Below are 23922 nucleotides of genomic sequence, written 5' to 3' on the forward strand. Positions count from 1 at the left end.
ACACGGGTGGTCTGGGAGGGGTGGTTTGCTTCGGAGGGTCGTAGAGAAGCTGGGCCTATGAGATGTAACAGATTGCTTGCAGATGTGTGAAAGTTTCGTGGAATTCTGGCAGGTGCTTTGTCTACAAGAGACGAAGAGACGTTGCAGTGAATGGCAGGAGTGCGCCTTTTGCGCAACAATCACAATGATCATGCAATGAATGTTTCCGACCGCGAATAACCGTTATCGATAGCAGATAAGAGTATGGGGCGGAAGACGGCGGAGAAGCAGGGGGTACGTCCACCCGCCGGAAAAGCGGAGTGGCCGCCATACCTGCCCAAATTTGTGCTTGAAGCGGCCATTCCGCTTTTCCGGCGGGTGGTCGAAGGTTCACCATCACAGTATGACACACGTGCAGCCCCAAATCAGGGCTAGAACAAAAGCATCGAGCTCGTCCTGAAACTTGATTCATTGCCAATATTGAGCAGGAACACAGCCGTTATCTCGCTTTTCTGGCCGGGACCATGCAATAATATACAGTTTAAATGTCAATATCAATCCCCAAATCCATTCCCGCCAACACCTCATCATCCCGCTTCGTCTTCTTGATCACAGGCAGACCCTTCTTCTCGCCACCGGCCCTCATTGACAAAGGCGTCCCACTCCTCGAGATGTTCGCGCCGTTGCCCAGCTTCGAAGCCAACGGTGTACCGGCTCGACTCGTGCCATTGACGGGTGTACCGGCCCTCGAGATATCGCTTGCGCTCCCGAAGAGATCATCATCCAGACTCTTAGTCTGGGATGCTCCTGGAACAGCAAACTTATCTTTGTCTGACGCACTCGAAAGTCCTTGTGCTTGTGCCTGTGCTTTCTTGTACTGCCTTCTTTTGAGCATGGCCGCCTTTTGATAGTTCTCCGTCATTTGTTTCTGGTTATGCCTGTTCAGCTCGGCCAGTCGATCTGCTTCAGTATTTGCTTTTGCAGTTGTACCTGCGTTCAGACTTGTGCCCATGGCAAGTTTGAGGGGTACGAGGTTCATAAGTTGATGCTCCAGCTCCTTGATCGCATCTTCGTCGCCCTGTTCTTCGGCATCCATGATCTTCTCCTTGATCGCCTTCCGCTCTGATGTTCGATTGACTTGGTCGAATATGGCGTTCTGCTGCTTCAACTTCTGGGATATCTCCATGTCGGAGAAGCGATGACTGATCAGTCTATTGATCTCCTCCAGCTTCTTCGAGATCTGACCTCGAGTCGGCATTCGACCTTCTTCGTTGGCCATGGTCGTGCGATACCTGCGCCACTCGTCATCTGTGAACTTGCTATTCGAGCACTCCAGGAATGACCACGGCTTCGTCGCCTTACCGTGAGCCGCCAGTATGTATTTATTCACCAACATCTGTTTGCGATTCGGTCCTTCGATCGCGTATGGCTTGCCTTCCTGGAAACCTTTGATACTGCAGAGTCTGTACTCGTTGCCACCGTTCCGACCTGGCCCAAGACACACACGAGCATAGCAGTTGGTAAGTGCTTCCTCCATGCCAGGCGTGTAGGCCACCTGAGCGAAGTTCTCTCGACCTATTCGGACACGTTGAATGTCACTCAGCTCAGCCGGCGGATCGTCGCGAGGAGGAGTAGGTGTCCGCTGCCGCCGCCTCTGCGAATCGTACTTGTAGCCTCTGTCCCTGTCATCCTCTGACTCTCCTTCTGCATCAGCATCGCTATATTCGTCCAGTAGAGGATCTCTCCTCGACACGGGCGCCCCGCTCTTGCGTTGTTCGGCTTGCAGTGCCTTCTCTTCTCTTTGCTTCCTGTAAGCCGCCATTGCGCTCTTGTTCTCACCGCCAACCTTTGTACGCTGCCTCGAACTCTTCCGCGGATCTTTCTCATCCAGATCCGCCGCGCTGGCTTTCCTTTTCTTCGCATGCTTAGCCTCTTCTTTGGCTCGAGTCTGCAACATCCGTCGTAGTTGAACATCCTGTTCTCGTTTCTCCAGAAGCTCATTCCGCTCTGCAAGGATAGCTTCGCGTTCGATTTCTGGCTTCGCGTCAAGTTCAGCTTTGTCGGCGGCACTGTGGTAGAGTCGTTCATAGGCAAACATGGGCTTGTCATCTGTTGTCTCGAACTCCGCTTCTGATTCGGACTGGGACATGGAAGCCGATGCTGATGCTTCCGAGCCAGACATGTCGTCTTCGTCGTCTGAGTAGTCTCTGCGTTTGCGGCCTTTTACAACTTTTCTCGCAATGGACTTTCTTGTAGGTGGAGGAGTATCTTCCTTGAGAGACGCTGCGGGAGATGATGATTTCCTGCGTTGAGGTGATACGAGACTCTCATCGCCAGAAGAATCTCCGCCAGCCAGGGCAAGGAGTTCAGCGTCGAGGTCGGCCATGGTGAAGAGATATTAGTGATTTTCGGTGTAGGCGCTAGCCGGTGAAGCAAACTAAGTGACAGTCGAGAAAGCAAGCACACGTCGTGAATGTAAAGTAAAGATATAGTGAAGTGACAGATCGTAGGAGGATTCGGGACGAAGTTGGTAAGACGAGCTTTTTGCCGAGTCGCTCGTTCAAGTAAGAGCGATAGAAAGGCGAGATAAATGTCAGAAGAGGTTTGAAATGCCAGAGGATCCGAGAAGCACTGCGCAATATGTTTGTAGTATGAATAGGAAGCAGCGGCACAGGAGAGACGTGTAACGGGACCGTGCCAGCGGTTCAGCACCAAAAATTTCTTGACTCGGACGGCGACCGGCCCATGTCATCCATGACTCGGATGAGCATCATGATATGCAGAGCAGAACGCCATCAAGCACTGTAGCACTCTCTGCCTTTTGCGAAGTAAGATGAATATCCTCGTCTCCAGAAGTGCAATCTGCGGTAGAGTATCCAGCAATGTGGTAGGGAATGGCACTCGCAGCGCGGTCGTGCGATGTCCCAACTTCCAACGTGCTGCATCGACGCATGCTCTAAGCAGTGATGGGGAAGCATCTCAGCCCACCGACAGGAAGGGGAGGATACAGCTGACGAAGGAACAACGAAAGTTCTTGGAGCGCGCATTGAGGGTGAATCAAGCTGGAGAACTGGCTGCAACATTAATCTACACTGCTCAGACGCCACCAATAGTGAAGGCATACCCCAACCTGCAACCACTGATGAAGCACATGTACGATCAAGAGGCAGGACATTTCAAAACCTTCAACGAGCTGTTAGCAAAGCATCGGATACGGCCGACGGCTATGTACCCCGTATGGCAAGCTGCAGCAACAGCTCTTGGATGGACCACTGGCATGATGGGAAAAGAGGCTGCAATGGCATGCACAGAAGCTGTGGAAACAGAGATTGGCAACCACTACAACAGCCAAGTACGAGAACTCTTCAAATGGATGACGGAGCTGAAGGAACGGGGTGAAGAGCTGGATCCGGAGCTGGCGACATTGATTGAGGATGTCAAGAGAATTCGAGATGAGGAGCTGGAACATCTGGATCATGCTGTGGAACATGATGCAAAAGAAGCACAGCCGTACGAGCCATTGACAAAGGTCATTCAGTACGGCTGCAAGGGTGCCATTTGGGTCAGTGAAAGGATATGACATTGCCTCGTGCTCCAGGTCCGGGATGAAGGATAAAACCTGTGATGCCTTGAACGGGAACGATAGTGCAGCAGCTTCACTATGCCGCATCCGATATGTCGTGGAACGATATGCCATACCCTCCTCCTGGTCAGCTCTCTATACATCTATTGTCGACAATTGCATGCCCAAACACAAATCCAACCTCCGCCTAGCGTTGCTCGTCCTGTCTGTATCATGCAACGGAGATCGGGATCAGAGGGATGTCTTCGGATGTTTGTTGCTTCGGAGGTTCATCGAAGTATTCTTCAAGGGTGATATCAGTGTCCTCGTCCACCAACCCATCCGAGTGCTCGTCCTCCTCGGCGTCTGACCAGAACCACCCCTCTGGGGAAGATCCGCTATTGGAATCCGATGTCTCTTCTGCCTCCGGAGATTCTGTTGCATCGAGTGGTTCGGGTATGGCTGTGGCCGTCGAGCCCCACGGCCCTGTGACAGGTATGAATTCATCGACCTCCACCCATCCACAATTTGGACAGTCTCCAGCATATTCTTCGTGCAACTCCCTTCGATTCTTGCAGCGACCTGCTCGGTGGTATGGTTCTCCCCAGAATTTGGGGCAAGCGACATAGCGAGAATTGTGATGAGCCACGTCATCACAATGGATCGACTTCGTTATGATGATGTGGCACATCGTGAGGATTTGAGCCTGTCAATCGTAGAAGAAGTGCTCCAGACAAACGCCGAGGCCTCACCTCTCACGGTGAAATTGTGGCCAACAGAAGGAATTAGAAGGAACAACATAAACCAGCAAGGGTAATGAGGGAGATTCGGTCGGCTTAGGCGTGAGATGGTCGATGAATGTTCCTCCAGTCTCGAGGAGTTTCTTTGCTGCGTCGGATCTTCGAGTGGCGGCAAGCACGCAAAGATGCTAGAGGGAAAGGGAGAATTGCCGTTTGGGCTTACCAAGACTCGTGAACAGGTGTTGTCATTAACAATGCTCGGTCGAGTATCTTGATTTGAAACAAGTTGATGCAGCATATGTTATCTAACACAAGTGACTTTCAGAGTCATGAGCTCAAACAAAATCAAGTCGGGTAAGGCAGGCACAAAGGCACCTGGCACCTTCCTGCCATGCCTCATGACTGTGTTGGGCACATCAGGGGGCTCGCAACTGCCCAAGACCGAGACTCAGTCTGCAGGCGATCGGTGCAATGACAATCATCTCATTCTCACATCAACTGCTTGCGGCCGACTGAGAGTCGTCGCCACAATGCTGACTATATCAAGCATACTTGGACGAAATTTGCGACTCTTGCTTGCTGCTGCCACTTTTGATGCCAGTATTCATGTTGAGTTATTGGCTTTTCTGTTCTGTCGTCGCAGGTGCGGAAGCTACTATGTGTTGTGCTGCGAGGAGGGCTAGCGCAATGCGCGGTCAGGCAGCCGCTTGATGGTACCACCATACCAAGGGCCTTCACCCCGTGCTGGCACATCAATCTTCTCAAGCATGATTGTGACCATCATGTTAAAAATGGTCCACTCTAAAGTTTATCTTCATGCGGTCCTGCAGATGTCGCATGCTCACGAGACTGGCAAACAGGCGCGCATGGTGTCTCCGAAGACGGTGCCTATTCTATCGATCGGTGCTACCAGTTTCACTTCCAACATCACACTTTCCTCGCCCTGCGAACGAAATCAACTATATTAGTGTGCCGTGACTGCCAGTGTTAGGGCGCCGTGGTTGCACTTGCCGTACAAACACACTCTGCGCCGCTCTTGCACTCTACCTTCCTATTGACATTTTATTTTTCTGATTCTTCTTCTTGACTATCTTTCTTCCTCAGCTTCTCTCTTGCTGATTAATAGCCTCGAGCACCCTTCCGCGGGCGAGCGGTCAGACTCATCGACGACCTTTCGTTTCCAAGAGTGCACTGCAGGCTCGAAACATCTCAATTCTATTTACCTGCCATCCTGATCACCGCCGACAAAATGTCAGACGCCACGAGCGACGAGACCAATGTCCCATCTTCTCCGTTCGAAGGCTTCACTACCGATCCCGAGGTAATCTCATGTTCTCCCGTCAAACAAGCTGTCACCGATGACGAGGTAGCCTCGCTCATGAGCTTGTCCACCGAGATTCGATTTATGATCTATGACTACATTGTCAAATGTACTGGAGTCGTCGAGATCTATTCTCAGCATGACATAGCAAAGGAGGTCGACACACAAACCGTTCATATGCTTCATGTCAATCGTCGCATGCGGTGTGAAGTTCAGGAGTTCTTCTACAAGAGTCAGACATTCGAGTTCAAGAGTGCCCCAGCAGTGAATAAGTTCGTAAAGAAGATTGGTCCGTACCACGCTAGCATCATCAAAAACGTACAGTTGGGTGAATGGCTGTGCAGAAGGAAGATTGAGAACTTCGTGGGTGATATTACTCCTGCGTTTCAGGATGGCTTGACGGGTGTTGAGTGCCTCACTATCTCACAGCCATCAACATCCTTTTCGAACAGGAGGCCTGACACTCAGCAAGTTACCGCAGCTGTTCGTCCGACATTTCTGGAATACAGCTACGGAAAGTCGGGGAGGACTGATGACATTAGGCGCTCGCCTGGCCTCAAGAGTTTTGCTGTACTCTGTGCGTCTCATACTTTGGCATGTGGAAAGCTCTACATCAGGAGTCACTACCAGAGCCATACTAATTACGAACAACTGCTGTTCGTACGGGAGGGCATCACGTACCCTGCCAAAACCGAGATCGATAATCCTGCTTGGGCCAAGTACGAAGAGCAAAAGCGAGACAACCTTGAGGAGGGGGATTTCTATGGACCACGGGCAGACTACAACCCTTACACCAAACACAAGACCATCTACTATACTGAAGTGCCGATCCCCGAGAGCTCTGTCATGGAAGCCGAGTTGGCTGTAGCCTGCGCGCCGGACGAGCAGGAGGAGATTGAGGTCGCAGACGAGGCTGACAACGAGCCCAAGACTGGTACAGCAGATGAACCTGTTGTGCTGAGTGACGATGACGAGGAGTACCAGGAAGCATCCTTACGGGCTCGGTTGCTAGCAAAGGAGATCAGTTCAGGGTCGGAATGGTCCCAAAGCGGGGACGAGTCCTCCATTCAGAATTGAACTGAAGATCTTCGCATTAGAGTGTGTCATCCCCGATTCCGATGAAGAGGAAGACAACTAGTGGTCACGATAGACATTTCAGACGCAGAAACGCTTTCCATGCCATGAGCCACTGCTTTGCGACATACACGTCCTGCGGGTGACTTGCCTAGAGTCATCAGCCTCTTGAAGATGTTGGAGGATTCGAAACAATAGGGCCACAAAAAAAGATTTTGACAAAATGGTATTGCTTGATTTCGGTGGCTTTGTTCATCCTCCATTGATAGGTTTTCGAGAACAGCTCAACGATCATATGAGACCACGTCCGGCAAGAAGGTACACCAAGCATTATACACATAATAGAGTCGAGAATCCCGCTACCCGTGCAAACTCAGAAGTCCTCCCTCGCTATGCAATTATACAATCTATACATGATTCATAACATCAACACTCAGATCAGTTGCTCTGTCCACCCGCTCAATCACACCTTCCATCCCTCCACCCATCCTTCCACCTCTCCCTCCACAAATTACAATCAAACTCCCTCTTCCCCAACTTCCCATTAACAGCATTATGCGCCGCGCACATCCACCGTCCAAACCCTTCTTGAGTTTTCAACGCCCCCGACGCCTCAGGATCATTCTCCGGCTCCTTCATCCAGCTCTGGAAGTCCTCGGCGCAGACCCAACACGGGTAGAGTTGTGAGAATAAGTGTAGGAAGGATTTCGTTTTTGCCTGGTGTGCGGGTGGTGGGGAGTCGGGATAGTTTGCTGTCATGGTGTGCAGGAGGGTCCAGCTGGCGCGACCGAGTTCTTCGACGTCGGGGGGGCAGTCGGGGGGTGAGGGGGCTGTTGTTGTGCTGGGGATGGACTGGGAGGCGGGTGAGGAGGAGGAGGTAGAAGGTTTGGTGGAGGACTTCATCATTGACATCCATGCTGCGGAGGATGTGCATGTTTTACATCTACGAGGTGTTAGTAGACCGTCATTGCGAGAATTTGAGGGAGGCATACGGCTTGCCATCTTTATCTAGCACAACACCTTTCGGCAGCGGCGCATTCGATGTCGTTGCGCCTGCATGCGGAAATGGTGACTTTCGCGTGTCCTCGTCTTTGCGGTCGGATTGTTCTTCTAATAACCCTGGCATCTTCACACTGTATTTGCGACACTCGCTTCGCTGTAATAGAGAGGAAACAGCTTGAGCGCGCCGGCGGCGACGCCTGACAAATCAATCGACCTCGACGTCAACCAGATAAATTAATGCCTGGTCCCGATTTCGTCCGCCGAGATCGCCGAGATTGATCCGATAAGTCTCCACCTCACGACACGCGGGGAAACGCGCTGTCACGTTTACGCGTTGCAGTGTGCTGGAGCTTTGTCCTACGGGTGTGTACAGGAAAGTACCTCGACACCGTTCACACATAGCTGCTGTGAGATTCGAGCGTCGCATAGTCACGACCCCAGGTTCACACGTGCATTCGTGCCCCAAGACCAAGAATACCACAACAGAGTCATCCACTGCAAAAATGCCCACAGACACAGCCCTCGAAACCTCCCTCCGCAACGCAGTCCGCGCCCTCTACGATGACCCCGACGCATCCGTGAAGAAGATACGCACGAAGGCAGAGAGTACATTGGGTCTTGAGAGTGATTTCTTCAAGAGTGAGGAGTGGAAGGAGAGGAGCAAGGAGATAATACAGGATCAGTTTAACAAACGCGAAGAGGAGAAGACGGCCTCGAAAAAGAGAGCAAGTCCGGAGGCCGAGGTGGAGGGTGGGAGGGCGAGGAAAAAGAGTAGAGTCGAGGCGGTGCAGCAGGATGACGAGGATGAGGATGAGGAGAGTACGGCGCTGAGTGAGCCGCCGGAGAGTGAAGAGGAAGAGGAAGAGGAAGTGCCGAAGAAGAAGAAGATTCAAGCGAAAGCTAGGAAGGCTGCGAAGCCCGCGAAGGGTGGGAAGAAAGCCGCACCGAAGAAGGAGAAGCCAAAACCAAAAGCAAAGTCGAAGCCCAAGAAGAAAGCAGCCTCAGAATCTGAAGTATCCGACGCACCATCTGATGTTGCAGACGACTCGGAAGAGGAAGTTGACACCAAACCAGAACCGCAACCGACCTCGAAAGTGGAAGACAGCGACGACGATACATCCAGCGAACTCTCCTCCGTAATCGACGAGCCAGCCCCCATCAAAAAGAAAGGCCCAAAAGCCAAGAATGGCGACACCAAATCACGTAAATCCTCAACCTCAACCACCACAAAACCCAAACCCACAGAATCAGATCCCAACACCGAAGAAATCAAACGCCTCCAATCCTGGCTCGTAAAATGCGGAATCCGCAAAGTCTGGGGCAAGGAGTTGAAACCGTTCGAGACACCTAAAGCCAAGATCGCGCATCTGAAGAGTTTGCTGAGTGATGTTGGTATGACAGGACGGTACTCGAATGAGAAGGCGGCGCAGATCAAGGAGGCGAGGGAGTTGGCGGCGGATATTGAGGCGGTGAAGGAGGGGAATGAGAGGTGGGGGAAGGAGGGGGAGGAGGGCGAGGGTGATGAGGAGGATGGGAGGGAGGGTGATGATGGTGGGAGGCCGAAGAGGAGGTTGGTTAGGGGGGCGGCGAATTATGATTTTTTGAGTTCGGATGGGGAGGAGACGGATTGATTGAGGAGGGTTTGGTGGTGGTGTGGTGAGGTTTGTCGGAGAGCCGTGTAGTGGCTATTGTCGTTGATGGCGGACAGTGGGAACTCGTGCTCAGTGGTCGGGCAGGTCGTGTTGCGCTGAGACGACACCAGTCTCCTTTGGTGGATTCGTCAGATGAGGAATGCGCTCTGAGGCATAGTCCCACTCATCGTGCCTGTCAAGCGCTCCCGCTGCTGCGCATCCACACCGACTGTATCCCGCCATGAGCAGCACGAATGTTGATATTGTAGATGCACGCTCGATCAGAGCTCACTTGATAGCATTGTTTGTACTCATGCGTTGAGCGACTAAGCTGAATACAGCTACTGATGATATGAAAAGTACCAGGTTATAGAACTATTAATACATGATGAGCATATGTTCTACTGCAGTTTATGGTGGAAGAGTTTGCTTACGGCATTCCTTGAGTACTCGTTCTCTTCTGCTTCCGTACGTGCTTCGACGAAAAGGCGGCGGAGGTTTGGGAGGGCCATTGTGTTCGTGTTGCGATGAAAGGATGTGTTGAGTGTTTGTGAGGGCTGAGGATATCACGATGCGTTAATGGAAGGATGGGCAAAGGGGGCCACCATTGACTCGTATTGAGCACGTAAGCCGATGCTTGAGCGGTCCTGGAGAGACTCGAGCGTCAAGGAGGCAGATCACGGCAGATTCCAAGCATTGCGATTCCACTGATGCGTTAATGCTCCACCGTAGTCATCTTCACCTTCAGAGTTCTTGTCTGCCATGCTTGCAAGTTTGGCGACTTGTCACATTTGCATTTCAGAGGCTTTGACTTTTCGTATCAAGCTTGAAATAAGTCTCATCTCCTCATTGCTGGAATTTGCGTAACCTAGTACACTGCGCTCCTTGAACATTTCAATTCACTGGCTGGATAGAGGTACGAAGCACACTGTACTTCTACAGAGTTTATATAAACCTGATGCATGAGGGCAGCAGTGTGTAACTATCGATATGTATATCGATATTATATCGATATGATATATATCGATATGTAATTTTCCTGATTTCTCGATATCGATATATATCGGATATATCGATATATTATATTAATACCTGAGCTAGGACTATCTTAGCTAGCGTATACCCCTAGATGTCTTATAGTTTATACCTAGCAGCCTTACTTATGTATTTACTATCTCTCAGAAGAAATTCTAAGCCACTATCTGCTATAAGTGGTAGGCTTAGCGTCACGTAGTGTATATAATATATATATCGATATATATCGATATGTACGTATGATATATACATTAGACCCAATATATATCGATATCACGATATATGGTCAAAAATATATCGATATTTACGATAGTTACACACTGGAGGGCAGACATGTTCCTTAGCATATTCATGGATTCGAGATCATGCACAATATCTTTTCATTTGCATTCGCGAGAGTCGGCTCTAACTCTGACATCTACTGAAAGCTTGTCTGCAAGATCTCTGGTTTTCGTTCATTGAGGTCCAGAATCATTTCCCCGAAGAGCCCGTTCACCCAGGCAAACCTAGAATATGGAATTAGCCGCTTGCTCATCTCAAGGTGTTTCGCTTGCTTACCATGGTCGTGTGTAGGATGACTGATTCGAGGCGAAGATAGACTCGTGCATCAAACCTGGAGAATATCGTGTTAGCATGTTTGTCCAAACTTGATCAACACCATCGGAAATGGATGACATACCTAGCCCGTCCGTACTGGCAACAAGCTGTCCCAACGCATCAACAATCTCAGCGTCATCATCACTCGTGATAATCTGCATGATCGTTCCCATCGGCCAACTCCACCCGGGGCCGATGTGAGGGCTGCCAACAGCATTGAGGACGGGTCCTCGCATCCAGTATGGGTTTTGTTCACTGAGGATCCACTTCCTCGTCTTCTGGTAAACGGGGTCGGTTCTGTCCACGTATCCCAAAAATGGCGCGGAAAGCAGACTGGGCACGCCTGCGTCGTCCATCATAGCAAGACCACCATACCCGTCGACCTCAAAAGCGTACATGCCGTTGATGATGGCATGCTGCTCGATACCCCCACGAATGAGGCTCGCCCGTGTCTTCATTCGCTCGACAAGATCATCCATTCCGCCCAGTTTCTCCACGATCTCTACCGTCGTCTCGAGAGTATACGCCAACTGCATGTTGGCCGGGATAAACAGCTCATAGATACACGCGTCGTCTGAAGGTCGGAACCCAGATCGAACCAGACCTGTTCCTCCGTTCACGGGGTTTCCGTACGCATTGTTGCTGAATGTCTCCGTGGCCCGGAAAGTGAGCGCTTGGAACGTGTATGGCGCGATGTTGATGGAACCATTGGCTTGGTAGGTCGGGTATAGCTGTTCGTCGACGAGCTGCATCATTGCTTCAACTGCTTTGACCCATTGGTACTTGCCGAAGAATTCGAAGTCGCCTGTCTTGCTGTAGTAGTCGGTGGATAGCTGGAAGAAGGATCCTACGCTGTCCAGCTCGTATTTGCATTGCCATGTCAGGTTGTCGTCTGGGGTGGGCGTAACGATGGTGTCCTTATTCTGTTCGGTGTTGTTGGCGGGTGCTAGGCCGGACTCGGGTGGTGGTTGGAAGGCATTGCAGTAAGGGAACTGCAGCAGGTATCGAGCTTGGAGGTTGATCGCGCCTCGGAACAGAGAGGCGAATGAGTCAGGTTCGTCGGACGGAATGACGAAGGGCAGATAGGAGTGGAGTTGGGCTGCTGAGTCTCGAATCCACATTGCATCGCTGAAGATCGTTAGCATGTCTGCCGCATGGATGCTGATGCCTCCTGTAGGTCTCGAGAAGTACTCACATATCACCCGTGATGATAAAGGAAAGCTCCTCATCAGATCCCTCAGCAGTTCCCTTCCACCTCACCGTGGTGTCCAAGGTATTGGGAAAGCTGTTCTCGAAGATGCGGAATAAGTCTGGATCCTTGATCACGGACCTCATCTCTTCAATGTTGTCCTCGATCTGCGTGGAGTTCCAAGTTCGACATGATGGAGGAGGACGCTGATAGCCCAAGTGGTACTTGCCAGTCGAGTACGGCTCATGACTCACGTTGGCATGCGCTGTGTATATGGTGAAGGGACATGTCAACTCGTCCGCGACTTGTCGTGATTCGAGGTTGCGGTCATTGCTTCCAGGAATAGAGAGGCCGGACGCGCTGGTAGCGAGCACGCTGAGCAACATGGTTGTCCCAATCATCTTGGAGAATGCAACAGGTACCTTTGTCTTGTCGAGAAGACAGGCCGTTGATTGGAGTGAAGGAACGAACTCACCTCTCACAGGCTGCAATGGCCTCTATATATGCATCTACATTTCTGGAGACGGGAGATCAGCGGCATCGATCAGCTGCAGGTACATAGATACCTAGCTGACCTGCCTGTCTTGGTAACGGAACGTGCTTCCCTTGTAGACACAACTCTCCAGTGTCCAAGAAGTCATCAGCGGTCGTGCCGTCGTTGCGTTTCCACTCGAAAGTAACATATGACGTCCATTGACCATTCTTTCGGGTGGTCATCCTGGGGAATTCCCCACAAAACTTGGCGGACAACTTGATTTTGAAGGGTTCTGAATGCGGAGAACCTGCCCGGTTTTACTCACTGTTGTCCGCCGGTCGACAGAAATGAGCACTAAGACTGTCTTAAGCTGTACCTGAAGTGCTAGCTTCGGTGTGTCGAGATTGACCATGCTCGTTGCCAAAGTGGACTGAGCATATGAGATCTTACCCCGCCTGCCACACGGTCTTACCGAGTACTACTACCCGTACCGAAGACACGAGAGAGGCTCTTTACTTTGCCGTGGAGGATAACCCCAAGCGTCGCACCTCGGCACGAGATTGGAAATTTGGCCTTCCGATTTCATGTTTTCCGTGTCTTGTTCCGGAGAAGGAAAAGCTTGGCTCGGAAGTGTTTGCTGAAAGAAGAATTGCCTGCTTGCCGGGAGATTTGCCAGTTTACGACGATCACAACAAGAATGGGAAAGAGCCAGAGGCACCAATGGAGACACCCGTCGGCCATGTTCGAATTAGGAAGTCTGATTGAACAAGAACCGAGTTACATGTGTTTGGGGGAAATCAAAGATTCTCGAAATTGCTATTTACCAAAGGCAGATGGGAGGCGACGCGGATCGTTGCCCTCTGTAACTTATTGTGACTTCTAGAAATTGCAGTGGAAAACCAAAATGTCTCACGTGATGAACAGGAGTGGCAAGCAGTCGGAGAGCTGCTGTAAGAATTCTGAAAGAGCTTTGGTTTTGAAAAGGAGCATGACTAGATATGACCAGATTGTATAAATCCGAAATCGACATAGCAAGCTATCTCGCCAGTCCACGATGATTTGAACTACCACTACATGTTTTTCAAAGTTGAAAGACAAGCCTCCTGCTACTCTTGGATGTTCTTGCCCCTCCAAACCCCAACGAGTATGGCTTTAATCTCTGGACGTGTCCTCGACGTATGTCAGAGTCGTTCCTTCCTTCTCGTTATGTAGACCCGCGACCTTGCTTGTAGGGTTATCAGCGTCAATCGCCGCTTGCTGTTGTAGTCGCTTCCGTGCCGCATTCGATCTCGGGGCGAAACTGCAGACAGCGTACAGTTCGTTGACTTGTTCAAGTGACAAACCCTTGGTCTATAGTAATTTTATTAGTTCAGTGGCCCATAGAAATCAGTGGAAACCGGGAAGAGATACATACCTCATATACACAAAAGTATGTAAACAGAAAGGCGATCCCGCAGCATGTGCCCCAGATGAAGAAGACGTTGTACCCGAGACTGTTCAAAGTTTTGGTCAGCTTCCATGTCTTCGCATGAGAGTCGTTTAGCTTACTTAGCTGACTGGCTGTCGTCCTCGATGAGATAAGGGGTTGCATACGCTATGGCCCTATACATATACATTAGTAAACCTGTAACGGCAGAACCTGGGATGGGGATGCTGGGCATATCGCGCTTTTTTGAGCCGAAATACACTATGCAATGTGGTTCGGATGTAAAGCGGGAAAGTGAGGCTCGTTGTTGGTTGAAACTTGGACCGTCATGTATCGTTCAGGGACCTACCAGTTGAAAGCCCATATACTGGCGATAGACATCGATACGGCTTTCGCACGTATCTGCAAAGGGAAGATCTCTCCCACGACAGTCCTATCAAGAATGATTAGCCACCGCAATCACCGAGGCTCGAAGATAGCAAAACTTTAATAGAAGGCATCTGCACTTACCATCCGACTGGACCCCAGGTCATGGCATTGAAGAAGATGTAGAAACAAACGAAAGCGATTAGCACGTTGTTGGCAACATCAGTACTCGATCCCAGTCCAACACCGGCCACGATGAATTGGCAAGTGAACATGCCGGCAGCACCAAACATCAGCAAAGGACGGCGACCCCATTTCTCGACTAACCACAATCCAGGAATGCAGGAGCACACGTTGACCAAGTTGGTAATGAGCTGAATGATGAACGGTGACTTGACACCAGCTTCCTGGAAGAATTGTGTACCGACTCGATATATGTTAGTACAACGAGCCTGGGTGTGCACAGTGGACCGGACTTACAGTAGAATATGAAGTTCACACCAACAAGTTGGTTCAGGGCCATGATAGAACACCCAGTCAGTAGTCGCCATATGTGACCGTCTCGCCGAGAGAAACATTCTGCCCAGCCGCCGGCTTGCTCCATTTCGATTGCACAGCTGCTCACGATCCAGTCCAGCTCCGTAGTGATGCCAGAGTCCTCGGGCTTACGCCTTCGCAGTTGGGCCAAAGACTTCCGAGCCTTGTCAAGCTGTCCTTTTTTGACAAAATAACGAGGTGTGTCTGGCAACCATGCCATGCCGCCCATGAGGATAAAGCCAAAGATAATCTGTATGGCACATGGAATACGGTAAGATCCGGTATTATCGCGTGCTTGAGTGCCTTTGTTCACACAGGAGGCGACCAGTAGACCAATGGTGATGAACAATTGGTAAGAGCCAATCAAAGTGCCGCGGAGATATGACGGAGCGGTTTCCGCTTGATAGAGAGGGATCAAAGCGGAGATAATGCCCACGCCAGCGCCGGCCACAGCTCGTCCTGCGGTGAAAAGAGGAATGGCGGTAGCAGCAGTTTGCATCGCAGCACCCACGTTGAACACGACGCAGGCCCAGACCAGACCCATACGTCGGCCCAGCAAATCGCCGAGTGGTGCTCCAGAAAGAGCGCCCACAAATGTTCCCACTGAAAGCATCGACACAATTAGTGCTTGCTGTCCAGCTGTGATGATAGGCTCTCCAGTGGCGACGTCGGTTGTTGTTGAAAACCGTTCCTTGAAGTATGCTGTTTGCGCCGAAATTGTCAGAGTACATCGCGGAGCAAGTGTTTTTCAGGTAGATACTCACACATGGCCATGATCTGTTGGACGATAACATTCTGTCAGCAGAGGTACTCCTTACTCGTCTTGGCGTCGCTTCTTTGCAATATGCCACCAGAGAATGATCTAGTACTTACGCCAGATATTGTGCCTGTGTCGTAACCAAACAGAAGTCCTCCGAAAGCGACAAATAACACCATCATCACCCCAGGCAAGCCGCCGATGTCTCGGCTAGGTAAGAGGTTGAACTTCGCCATTTTGAATGCTCAATCAGTTGTTCGTGAGCTTTGGAACGATACTTCGAAGACCGCTTCCCATCGAGAGGTGGCTCAACAAGACTTCGAATGCTTCTTAAAGGGTCAGCAGCGGCCTTCACGCGACGCCCCTGCTAGCTGGATTCATGGAAACCTGGGGGGCATAATATGGGGAGCCAATCAGGTGACCCCAAAACCTGTGGATGCGGAAGGTGATCCCAGTCTGGGAGGATCCACCGGAACCTCTTTCGAAATTGGGATTGTGTGGAGCACTCGATCAAGTTCGGCACATTGCGACCCGTCGCCAGAATAATTGTCGTGGATCACATGCTTCGTGATCATACGTGGCGTCCGGCGACAAGCTCTGAAAATGGTAGGCAAGGATGACCGTAGCTGGACGGGCCTGAAGGTTGTTCGTTTTCGTCCACGTTTCGATTGAGTAAAACCAGAATCTGGCGTCGCTTCGTGGAGCTGTAATCAACGGACAAGCTCAGTGTACCTGCCCCCAAGCTCTCAAGAGCTCATCTTGGATTTCGGTAGTCGGTATCGCATGCTCAGTCTGTGTTTGTGAAAGAATAGAAAGCAAACCCTGACGCTCTTGTGAGTCCGTAACACGATCACCGCACAATGAGATTCCCAAAGACGCCAGGATCATGGCCGGACCATACTTGTGATGGGACTGGGCGACTCCGCACATGTTCCTGAGGTGTTGTACAGAGACACTTTCGATGTGCGCTGCCGCTGTTCTTCTAGCTGGTCCAACCACGGGTGTAGTTGGATCGAAGCATAGAAGTAAGATTTTGGCGATCGTCAGATATTGCAGACTAAACACTGTGTTCTCTGTCAGTGACACTAGGCTACCAACGGAAATGTTCTAGAACTTGCCGGCTGCTTCACTAGCAAACCAGATCTGAGGAAATGGCGATACACTAGCACTTGCTGCTCTTGAGTAATAGAATGGGTTGTATGTTGCTGGAAAAGCGTCGCAGAGTTCTGTCAGAGCATTCCGTAGTACTTGGAACTCGGTAGGTGATCGCTGATGGTACTCGAAACAGAACATGATGATGTGGGCCAGATTCAATGTACAGCAGTTTGACCAATCTTTCTCCACGGTCAGGTCGAAAGACTCGCGTCGAACGAAGTTGATATGTAAATTGATGTCAAGTGGACGCTGTCGGACCAACGCGAAGTTGATCTCTTGTCGTAAGGCACTCCAATACGTGCATTCTCGTAGTGGGCTAGGTGGCGATGCGAACCAGTCGGAATGTGTGAAGGCCTTGATTCCTAGCAAATGCGCCTGTTGATCAGAACCGTGGGAGTAAGCTTAGAAGTCCATGTTAGCTTTCCACATGGCACATTAGAGCGCAAAGTCCTGAAAATCGCTGCCGCCTAACAGAGATTACATGGAAGGAAGGAGCAGCACTGACCATCCATCTCCTCCTTTGTTCGCAGTATAATCGTCGCAGCAAATAAATCGTCGTTCTTGCTTTCATCACGATTGTTGAGACATGATATCATCTCGGTCGTGCATTCTTCACTGTAATGGTCTGCAATTTTCGAGTCAAAACTCGAGACTGTGGCAAGGTGCCTGGAAGCTAGGGCTAGAATGGCGGTTAGCAATATGGGAGACGTTGGCGCTTTTCTAATGAGCTCTCTTGTAAAAGTCTTCTCATCATCGTTCATGTCGAACTGCCAGGAGTCAGCATGGCAACAGCAGAAGGTCAATGTGACAGTCTCACCCATGGGCCAAGTCCCTCGAGAAAATGCCGGAAAAGGGAAGCCTCTTCGGCAGTCGTAAGCCAGCGGTTACTGGTATTGTACACCGTGGAAGGTGAGCCCAGGAAGACTTCAGTCGCATTGTACTCTTCCCATGCACGCGTTCCGTGGGATACCTCCGATCTCTGTGAGATGTCGGGTTCTCCAATGGCTATGGTTTCGTTGTCTTCAGCAAAGGTCCCAGTCGATTCAGAGTCTCCAGCATCGTTGACAAACACAACTTTGGATCGTTAGCAATGCGAGAGCAAAATCTTGAAAGCTCGACCACACTTACGGTTTGCTGGAAGATCAAGCCACTTCTGTTCCGCAGAAAACTCGAATTCGCATTCGTTTGGACATCCGTCTTCGGGTTGCGACCTTATGTTCATCAACATTGCCGTCTTTGATTAGACATGAGAGGCTAGAGCAAACCAAGTTAGATGTCGGAAACGATACTTTGCTTCTCTCTTGCAGTCGATCTTCAACAGCTCGCACTGAAGACATGAAGGTTGTCTCTCATCGCCTATTTGGTAGTCTTCAGCTCTGTCCAGTCCGATGTCAAGCTGCCGATGAATCAAGATTTGCTCACATTTCAGATGGCGCCGTCGGCATGACTGGGTCATACCATTAGTTGCTGGAAGGCTTCAACCATAGATGTGTCGCGACCTACCTCACACCCAGCTCGAATTCTCGAGAACCTCAACTCCGAAGCTGCCGGTGTTTCTGGTGTCTCTCCTTCCCATCTCCACATTACTCTAGGAGTGCTGTTAAAGTCCGAGTACACGCGTCAGTTTCATGTCGTCGGTGCGACGTCGCGTTGTGCGAAAGATTGAGCGTGACGTTGACCATTCGAAGCCTTGTGCCTCGGTAAATACGCCAAGTCCTAGGCATATCGCGCGCTAATTCATACCTAGCAGAATCGCGCCTGGCTTACCTAATTAACCATTTCCTACCCAGGGGCGATAGGGGCTTTTGGCGTTCTTTTGAATTGAATGAGAATCCAACGATCAGTCGCAGACTACTGTAGGTCCTAGTTTCAATATTGTTATGTGCTACATCACAATCTTGCATCTCGATCTTGTTGGCAACAATCATGGCAAGCTAGTGTGTACAGTCACTTGCGGACTCGGTCCATTGCTGGCAAATTAACACTTCATAAGCTATGGTCTGCCTCAACCTGCGAGCCTGACTAACGCTGTGCAGCTGGCAACATCTAGGACTATATAATATTGTTCGCTATTCGAAATGCAATTCATTCCCGACCATCCCTCACGCCTGACTCAAGATGCCCTGCTCGTCAATCATTTCCGCCGCCACACTTTCAGTGGTAACGTCCCAGGGTTTTCATTGAAATGTTCGTACCGATACTGTTCCCATTCCGGTGAGGGCAGAGCAAAGTCATACCGATGAAGCATAGTAGCAGTCATCACGTACTGTTCCAGATAACTAATGTTGCGTCCTAGACAACCTCGAGAGCCCGCGCTGAATGTGAGGAAGAATGGCTGAAGTTCTTTCCCCTCTTCTGATAGCCATCTCTCAGGAAGAAATGTTTCTGGATCCGGAAATACTTTCGTGTCCCTGTGAGCGACATAACTCGACATGCTCACTGATGTCCGACCAGGAATGAATTCTCCCATAACGGTCGTCCCCTCTGCTGGTGTGAATCGAGGTAAGTTGAACGGTGTCGGAGGAAAAATGCGCATGGCTTCATCAAGGCAGGCTCGAAGATACGGTAAATGCTTGACTTTGTCGTAGGGAACGACATCTTCGTCGCCAAGGTTGGCATCAAGCTCCTCGCGCAGTTTGGTCAATACCCTGGGATGCTTCAGAAGGAGGTACATCACGTTGTTGATAGCGGTGGCTGTTGTTACTGAACCAGCATTCACTGTGCACGAGTGAGTTAGTCCGTTCGATGATTGTGGCTTCAACTTACTCATGACTGCTAGTTCTGCAATGATCTCTCCCCACTCAAGATTGTGGATTGACCCAGTCTTGGTCTCCATGAGTGCTTGGAAAAAGTCATCCAACTTCTCACCAGCCTGGTACCTGGCAAATCTCTTCTTAGCCTGGTGAAAGACTATGCCAGGGTATGCGGCACCAAGTTTCCAGCATGTTCGATATGAGGGAATGAGATTCGTGAGTTTCACCAGATAGGGGTAAAATTTGTAAGACCATACAATGTGAGATTGTGCCGTCAGCAGTGAATGCAGACTTTTGGCATATGGGACCTTGCGTTGACTGCCGTCGAACTCCTCGCAAGTGATTTCGTCGTTGCCTACTTTGGTGAAGCCCACGTCCTCGCTGAGACCAATGTCGACAATCGCCTCCATGGTGAAGAAATTCGTCCAACGCCGGTAGTCGACCTTCAGATCATCGTGACCAATATCGCGGGACGAGCGAGGTGGATCCGTACAGCAATTGTCAAAGTGGGTGACCACACGAGATATCTTCTCGGCTATCTTGTGCTCCCAGCCTTCCAGATTTTTGATTGCGTATGCACTCGACAGCATCTTTCGTTTCCGAGCATGGTCGCCTCTGTCGATGACATCGGCCACGTGGAAGTGAGTGCCTGCAAGAACGTTGTACATCTCATCCTTCGTACACTTGCTGCCATGGCCGTAAATGTCCTGTGACCATGTAAGCTGCGTGCTCAATAGGGAGTAATGAAGTCCTCGAACCTTTATAGCTGTACAATCTCCGAAAGAGAGCGCATTAGGCCCTATCCGGATAATAGGATGAGTCTGGTGGAGCTGAGCTAATCTTTCTGACCGTCGTCCACTAGTAGACAGGATCATATAAGGGATATTCGTGATCCCCGAAAGGGGACTCAGGTTTGGGTATTTTCTTAATCCTTTGGCATCGTAAAAGTACTGGACAACTGGATAGACAAAGAACCGAGAGATGAAGAGAAAGAAGCTCGCCGCTGCAACAGCGTAGCCAAACATGATGTGTGCGGCGTATACAATAGTGTAGGTTACTAGAGAAGTATGGTTCTAGAAAGTGTTCAAGATAAACCTTCGTGATTGAGTATGATAGTATATCTGTCGCGTTGATGTAGCATCAGCATCACCCGCCATTACCTTGTAACCCTTCCTGCAGGTTAGAATCCATCAGTCCATTCTCAAGGCAATGACTGATAGCCTGTTGCGGAAAGATTTCCAGATGGAGCCGGTTCAAGAAGGGCAGTGCTGCATAGGGTAAACTCATCCGTACTAGATGCCTCGAGGCTGCAGAAAAAATGCAAGTTCCTTTGCAGGACCTCTCGTCCAGGTAGAGGTGGATTCTCCGGATAGCCTTTCCTCGAGGATTTGGGCATGTTCCCTGATACTGCCGTGCGGATGTCCTTTCCAAGAAGGGACGGCAGTGACGGCTCAGACGTAGTCAACATCTCGAGCAAAGACTTGTCGAATACGATAGTGGAAGCATCAAATATCTAGTGATATCTGAACAGAGCGAGAATCTTCAAGTTGTTGAAATATAGGTGAGAATTGTTCAAGAGATAGTACCGAGCTGTCGAAGAATGGACGACAAAACCTTGTTTCTGCCTCTGCCCACCTCGGAGCGGGAAATCCTACTTCCGGCGCTTCGAACCCTCACTATAGACGACTATATCGTCCTTATCATCGGGTTCGTGACTGCTCTCATCTATCTCTGGAACTCGAAAAGCAGCGTCCGCAGTGATTTCTGGTACGCACGCCCTCAGGCGCTGCTTTCTGGTCAGGATGGGACGTCGACGAAGTCAGCGACCAGAGACATCTCGACGAAGATCGAGCAGACGGTAAGTTGAAGAAATGTACAGAAGCTGGTCTTTGCTAATGCTCTTACCAGGGTGCCAAAGTTATACTCTTTTGGTCGTCTCAATCAGGAACATCGGAAGATGTCGCAGCCAGATTGGGTCAGGAGCTGCGAAACAAATTCCAACTTCCGTCGTTAACGGCCGACACTTCGGAGTATGACCTTGCGACTTTCTCAAAGCTACCCAAAGACATCGTCCTGCTGTTCTTCATGTCGACTTATGGCGAAGGCAATCCTGCTGACAATGGCGTTCAATTCATGAACTGGCTCGAAAAGGACACGCCCCAGGTCTTTCAGAGTATGAGTTACGCAACGGTGGGATTCGGGAACTCCGACTACAAATACTTCAACAGGGTTGTCGATGTCCTGGAGGAACAGCTCCAGAGAGTCGGTGCAAAGCAGCTTCTGCCGACCCTGCGTCTTGACGCTGCGCAGAACGACTCCCGTGAAGCTTACCTCGACTGGAAACCACAGCTCTTCAATGTCATGAAGCAACTGTTGGCTCTGGAAGAGTGTCAGACATCGTCCATCTCGAAGTTCGCAGTCCGAAGTCTTTCGTCAGCAGAAGCCGAGAAATACAGACTCGAGGGGGACGCTGCTAGTACCACTAAATCGACAAGGCCGGCCGATGACAAGCCGGAATACTACGATCTCCCAATCAAGCAGGCGCAGTGCATAGCTAAATACGAAAATCAGGCCTGCGTCCATTTCGATTTAGACTTGACACAATATCGCAAGCTGAAGTATCGCACAGGAGACTGCTTGTTGATCTGGCCCAACAACCCTCCGGCTCTAGTCGAGCAGCTGCTGGACATCTGCGGTCTCCAGCCGACAAGATCAGACCTACTGGAAATCACGACGAATTCAAGCATCGAGCCAGAGACTGACTCGCGCAAAACGATCCCGAGTTCCACAACCACCGTGGAACAACTGTTTACATCTAAACTTGATCTCTCGAGCCGACAACTTTCACGCGATATCGTTTCGGAGTTCGCTGCCTACGCGCCAGCGGCTGAAGCAAGGGAGCGTTTGACCCATCTCACAAGGAACAAAGACACTTTTGCTCAAATCCGGCAGATGAATATCGTCGAGTTGCTCTTACACATTGACAATAGTCACAAATGGGCGATCCCTCTTCCGTTCCTCCTTACGGTTTTACCCCAGCTGAAACCACGATACTACTCAATTTCGTCATCTTCAGCACACCAACCGCGCCAAGCATCCATCACTGTCTCGACCGACGAGGCCGCACCAGGTCTGTCGACAGGATATTTGCTGGCCAAAAGCGACGCGTGGCAGACTCACTCCCAGCAAAATGCCCGAAATATCGAACATCCATTGTCTGTGCGGGCCTCCCTGTACCATCCACCACGGAACTCCCAGATACCCGCCTCCCAATCCACGCCTCTTCTTCTGATCGGCGCCGGCACCGGAATTGCCCCTTTACGCGCCTTCGTTCGAGAACGCACCCTCATCCACCGACTTCGCAAGTCCTCACCTTTGGGCAAAACTATGCTCTTCTTCGGCTGCCGTAACGAGGATTCGTTTCTGTATCGCTCTGAGTTACTAGAGGACCAGGCCCTTCTCGGCGGAGAAGAGTTTCTCGAGATACATTCTGCGTACTCCCGGGTTCATGCATCTGAGCAGAACGAGGGCAGGGTAAAGTACGTCCAGGACTCGTTGCGTCACCACAAAGAAAGCGTGGTGGCCATGATTTGTGGCGACATCCCAGCGGCCGTGTATATCTGTGGATCGGCTAAGATGGCAAGAGGCGTGACTGGAGTGTTGGAGGACATTGTGAGAGCCCAGAACCGGTGGTCAAGCGGAGAATGGGAACCGTGGAAAGAAGGGAGAAGGAAAGGAGGAAAGTGGATAGAAGATGCGTGGTGAAGAATTCGCAATAGCAGTTGTAAGATGAGAGTAACAAGAGATATTACCACGCTTGGTACACAGGCAGCTCTCCCAGCTCGAACAAGTACTTGATATTACGGAGTGTTCCGTGCCAATTATCACCCACTGCCGACAACCTGGTCAAGCGTGTTGAGCGCTGATAGGGCAAGGACAGAGCGCATACTCATAATAAACACAGAAATTTGATAGTATGAAATTGGTAGTAAGCTCGGCGAACATGTAGAGGCCACTAGGGCGGAAACAGGAGCGGGCAGACCGAGTCTTGGCAAAGTCGGAGTGCTCCCGCCGCTCAGGACGTTGTGAGATTGTTCGAGAAGTAGTCCTGCGCTTTGACAAAGATTAAAAACCCTCGACGCCCTGCCACGAAGGCGCTATCCTGGCACGTAATTCATGGACTGCCTCGTGTGATCACAGTTATGTTCTATGCTCGATAACGATTCTTGTTAACATCCTCTCGCATCTGACCCTGCCTGCAATCCATCCGAAATAGCGTCCGACAATGGCAATGAACAGAATGAGGAGCGCTTTTGCGCCTCC

At 50.5% G+C, this 23922-nt stretch overlaps 9 protein-coding genes across 9 annotated transcripts; 4 read left to right on the plus strand and 5 right to left on the minus strand.

Moving 5' to 3' along the window:
- Positions 1-520: 520 nt before the first annotated feature.
- On the minus strand, positions 521-2365 carry RTF1 (RNA polymerase-associated protein rtf1; the record flags this gene model as incomplete). The annotated part of the gene is made up of 1 exon (XM_064873844.1): positions 521-2365. One exon carries the CDS (start codon positions 2363-2365, stop codon positions 521-523), a length of 1845 nt encoding a protein of 614 aa, XP_064730948.1.
- Positions 2366-2812: 447 nt separating this feature from the next.
- On the plus strand, positions 2813-3559 carry COQ7 (ubiquinone biosynthesis monooxygenase Coq7; the record flags this gene model as incomplete). Its single annotated transcript, XM_064873845.1, has 1 exon — positions 2813-3559. The coding sequence occupies one exon, from the start codon at positions 2813-2815 to the stop codon at positions 3557-3559; it is 747 nt and encodes a 248-aa protein (XP_064730949.1).
- Positions 3560-5530: 1971 nt separating this feature from the next.
- PMZ80_005426 (uncharacterized protein) lies at positions 5531-6679 on the plus strand (the record flags this gene model as incomplete). Its single annotated transcript, XM_064873846.1, has 1 exon — positions 5531-6679. The coding sequence occupies one exon, from the start codon at positions 5531-5533 to the stop codon at positions 6677-6679; it is 1149 nt and encodes a 382-aa protein (XP_064730950.1).
- Positions 6680-7135: 456 nt separating this feature from the next.
- Positions 7136-7802, minus strand: ERV1 (Flavin-linked sulfhydryl oxidase of the mitochondrial IMS; the record flags this gene model as incomplete). Its single annotated transcript, XM_064873847.1, has 2 exons — positions 7136-7619; positions 7669-7802. The coding sequence occupies 2 exons, from the start codon at positions 7800-7802 to the stop codon at positions 7136-7138; spliced, it is 618 nt and encodes a 205-aa protein (XP_064730951.1).
- A 379-nt stretch (positions 7803-8181) lies between these two features.
- PMZ80_005428 (uncharacterized protein) lies at positions 8182-9309 on the plus strand (the record flags this gene model as incomplete). The annotated part of the gene is made up of 1 exon (XM_064873848.1): positions 8182-9309. One exon carries the CDS (start codon positions 8182-8184, stop codon positions 9307-9309), a length of 1128 nt encoding a protein of 375 aa, XP_064730952.1.
- Positions 9310-10898: 1589 nt separating this feature from the next.
- PMZ80_005429 (uncharacterized protein) lies at positions 10899-12516 on the minus strand (the record flags this gene model as incomplete). Its single annotated transcript, XM_064873849.1, has 2 exons — positions 10899-12069; positions 12137-12516. The coding sequence occupies 2 exons, from the start codon at positions 12514-12516 to the stop codon at positions 10899-10901; spliced, it is 1551 nt and encodes a 516-aa protein (XP_064730953.1).
- Positions 12517-16798: 4282 nt separating this feature from the next.
- PMZ80_005430 (uncharacterized protein) lies at positions 16799-17667 on the minus strand (the record flags this gene model as incomplete). Its single annotated transcript, XM_064873850.1, has 2 exons — positions 16799-17247; positions 17664-17667. 2 exons carry the CDS (start codon positions 17665-17667, stop codon positions 16799-16801), a joined length of 453 nt encoding a protein of 150 aa, XP_064730954.1.
- Positions 17668-18980: 1313 nt separating this feature from the next.
- PMZ80_005431 (uncharacterized protein) lies at positions 18981-20624 on the minus strand (the record flags this gene model as incomplete). The annotated part of the gene is made up of 1 exon (XM_064873851.1): positions 18981-20624. One exon carries the CDS (start codon positions 20622-20624, stop codon positions 18981-18983), a length of 1644 nt encoding a protein of 547 aa, XP_064730955.1.
- Positions 20625-21199: 575 nt separating this feature from the next.
- Positions 21200-23364, plus strand: PMZ80_005432 (uncharacterized protein; the record flags this gene model as incomplete). The annotated part of the gene is made up of 2 exons (XM_064873852.1): positions 21200-21457; positions 21508-23364. The coding sequence occupies 2 exons, from the start codon at positions 21200-21202 to the stop codon at positions 23362-23364; spliced, it is 2115 nt and encodes a 704-aa protein (XP_064730956.1).
- Positions 23365-23922: the final 558 nt, after the last annotated feature.

The sequence above is a fragment of the Knufia obscura genome, assembly GCF_036327395.1.
Source record: "Knufia obscura strain CCFEE 5817 isolate CBS 148926 chromosome Unknown scaffold_5, whole genome shotgun sequence".
Classification (NCBI taxonomy): Eukaryota; Fungi; Ascomycota; class Eurotiomycetes; order Chaetothyriales; family Trichomeriaceae; genus Knufia; species Knufia obscura.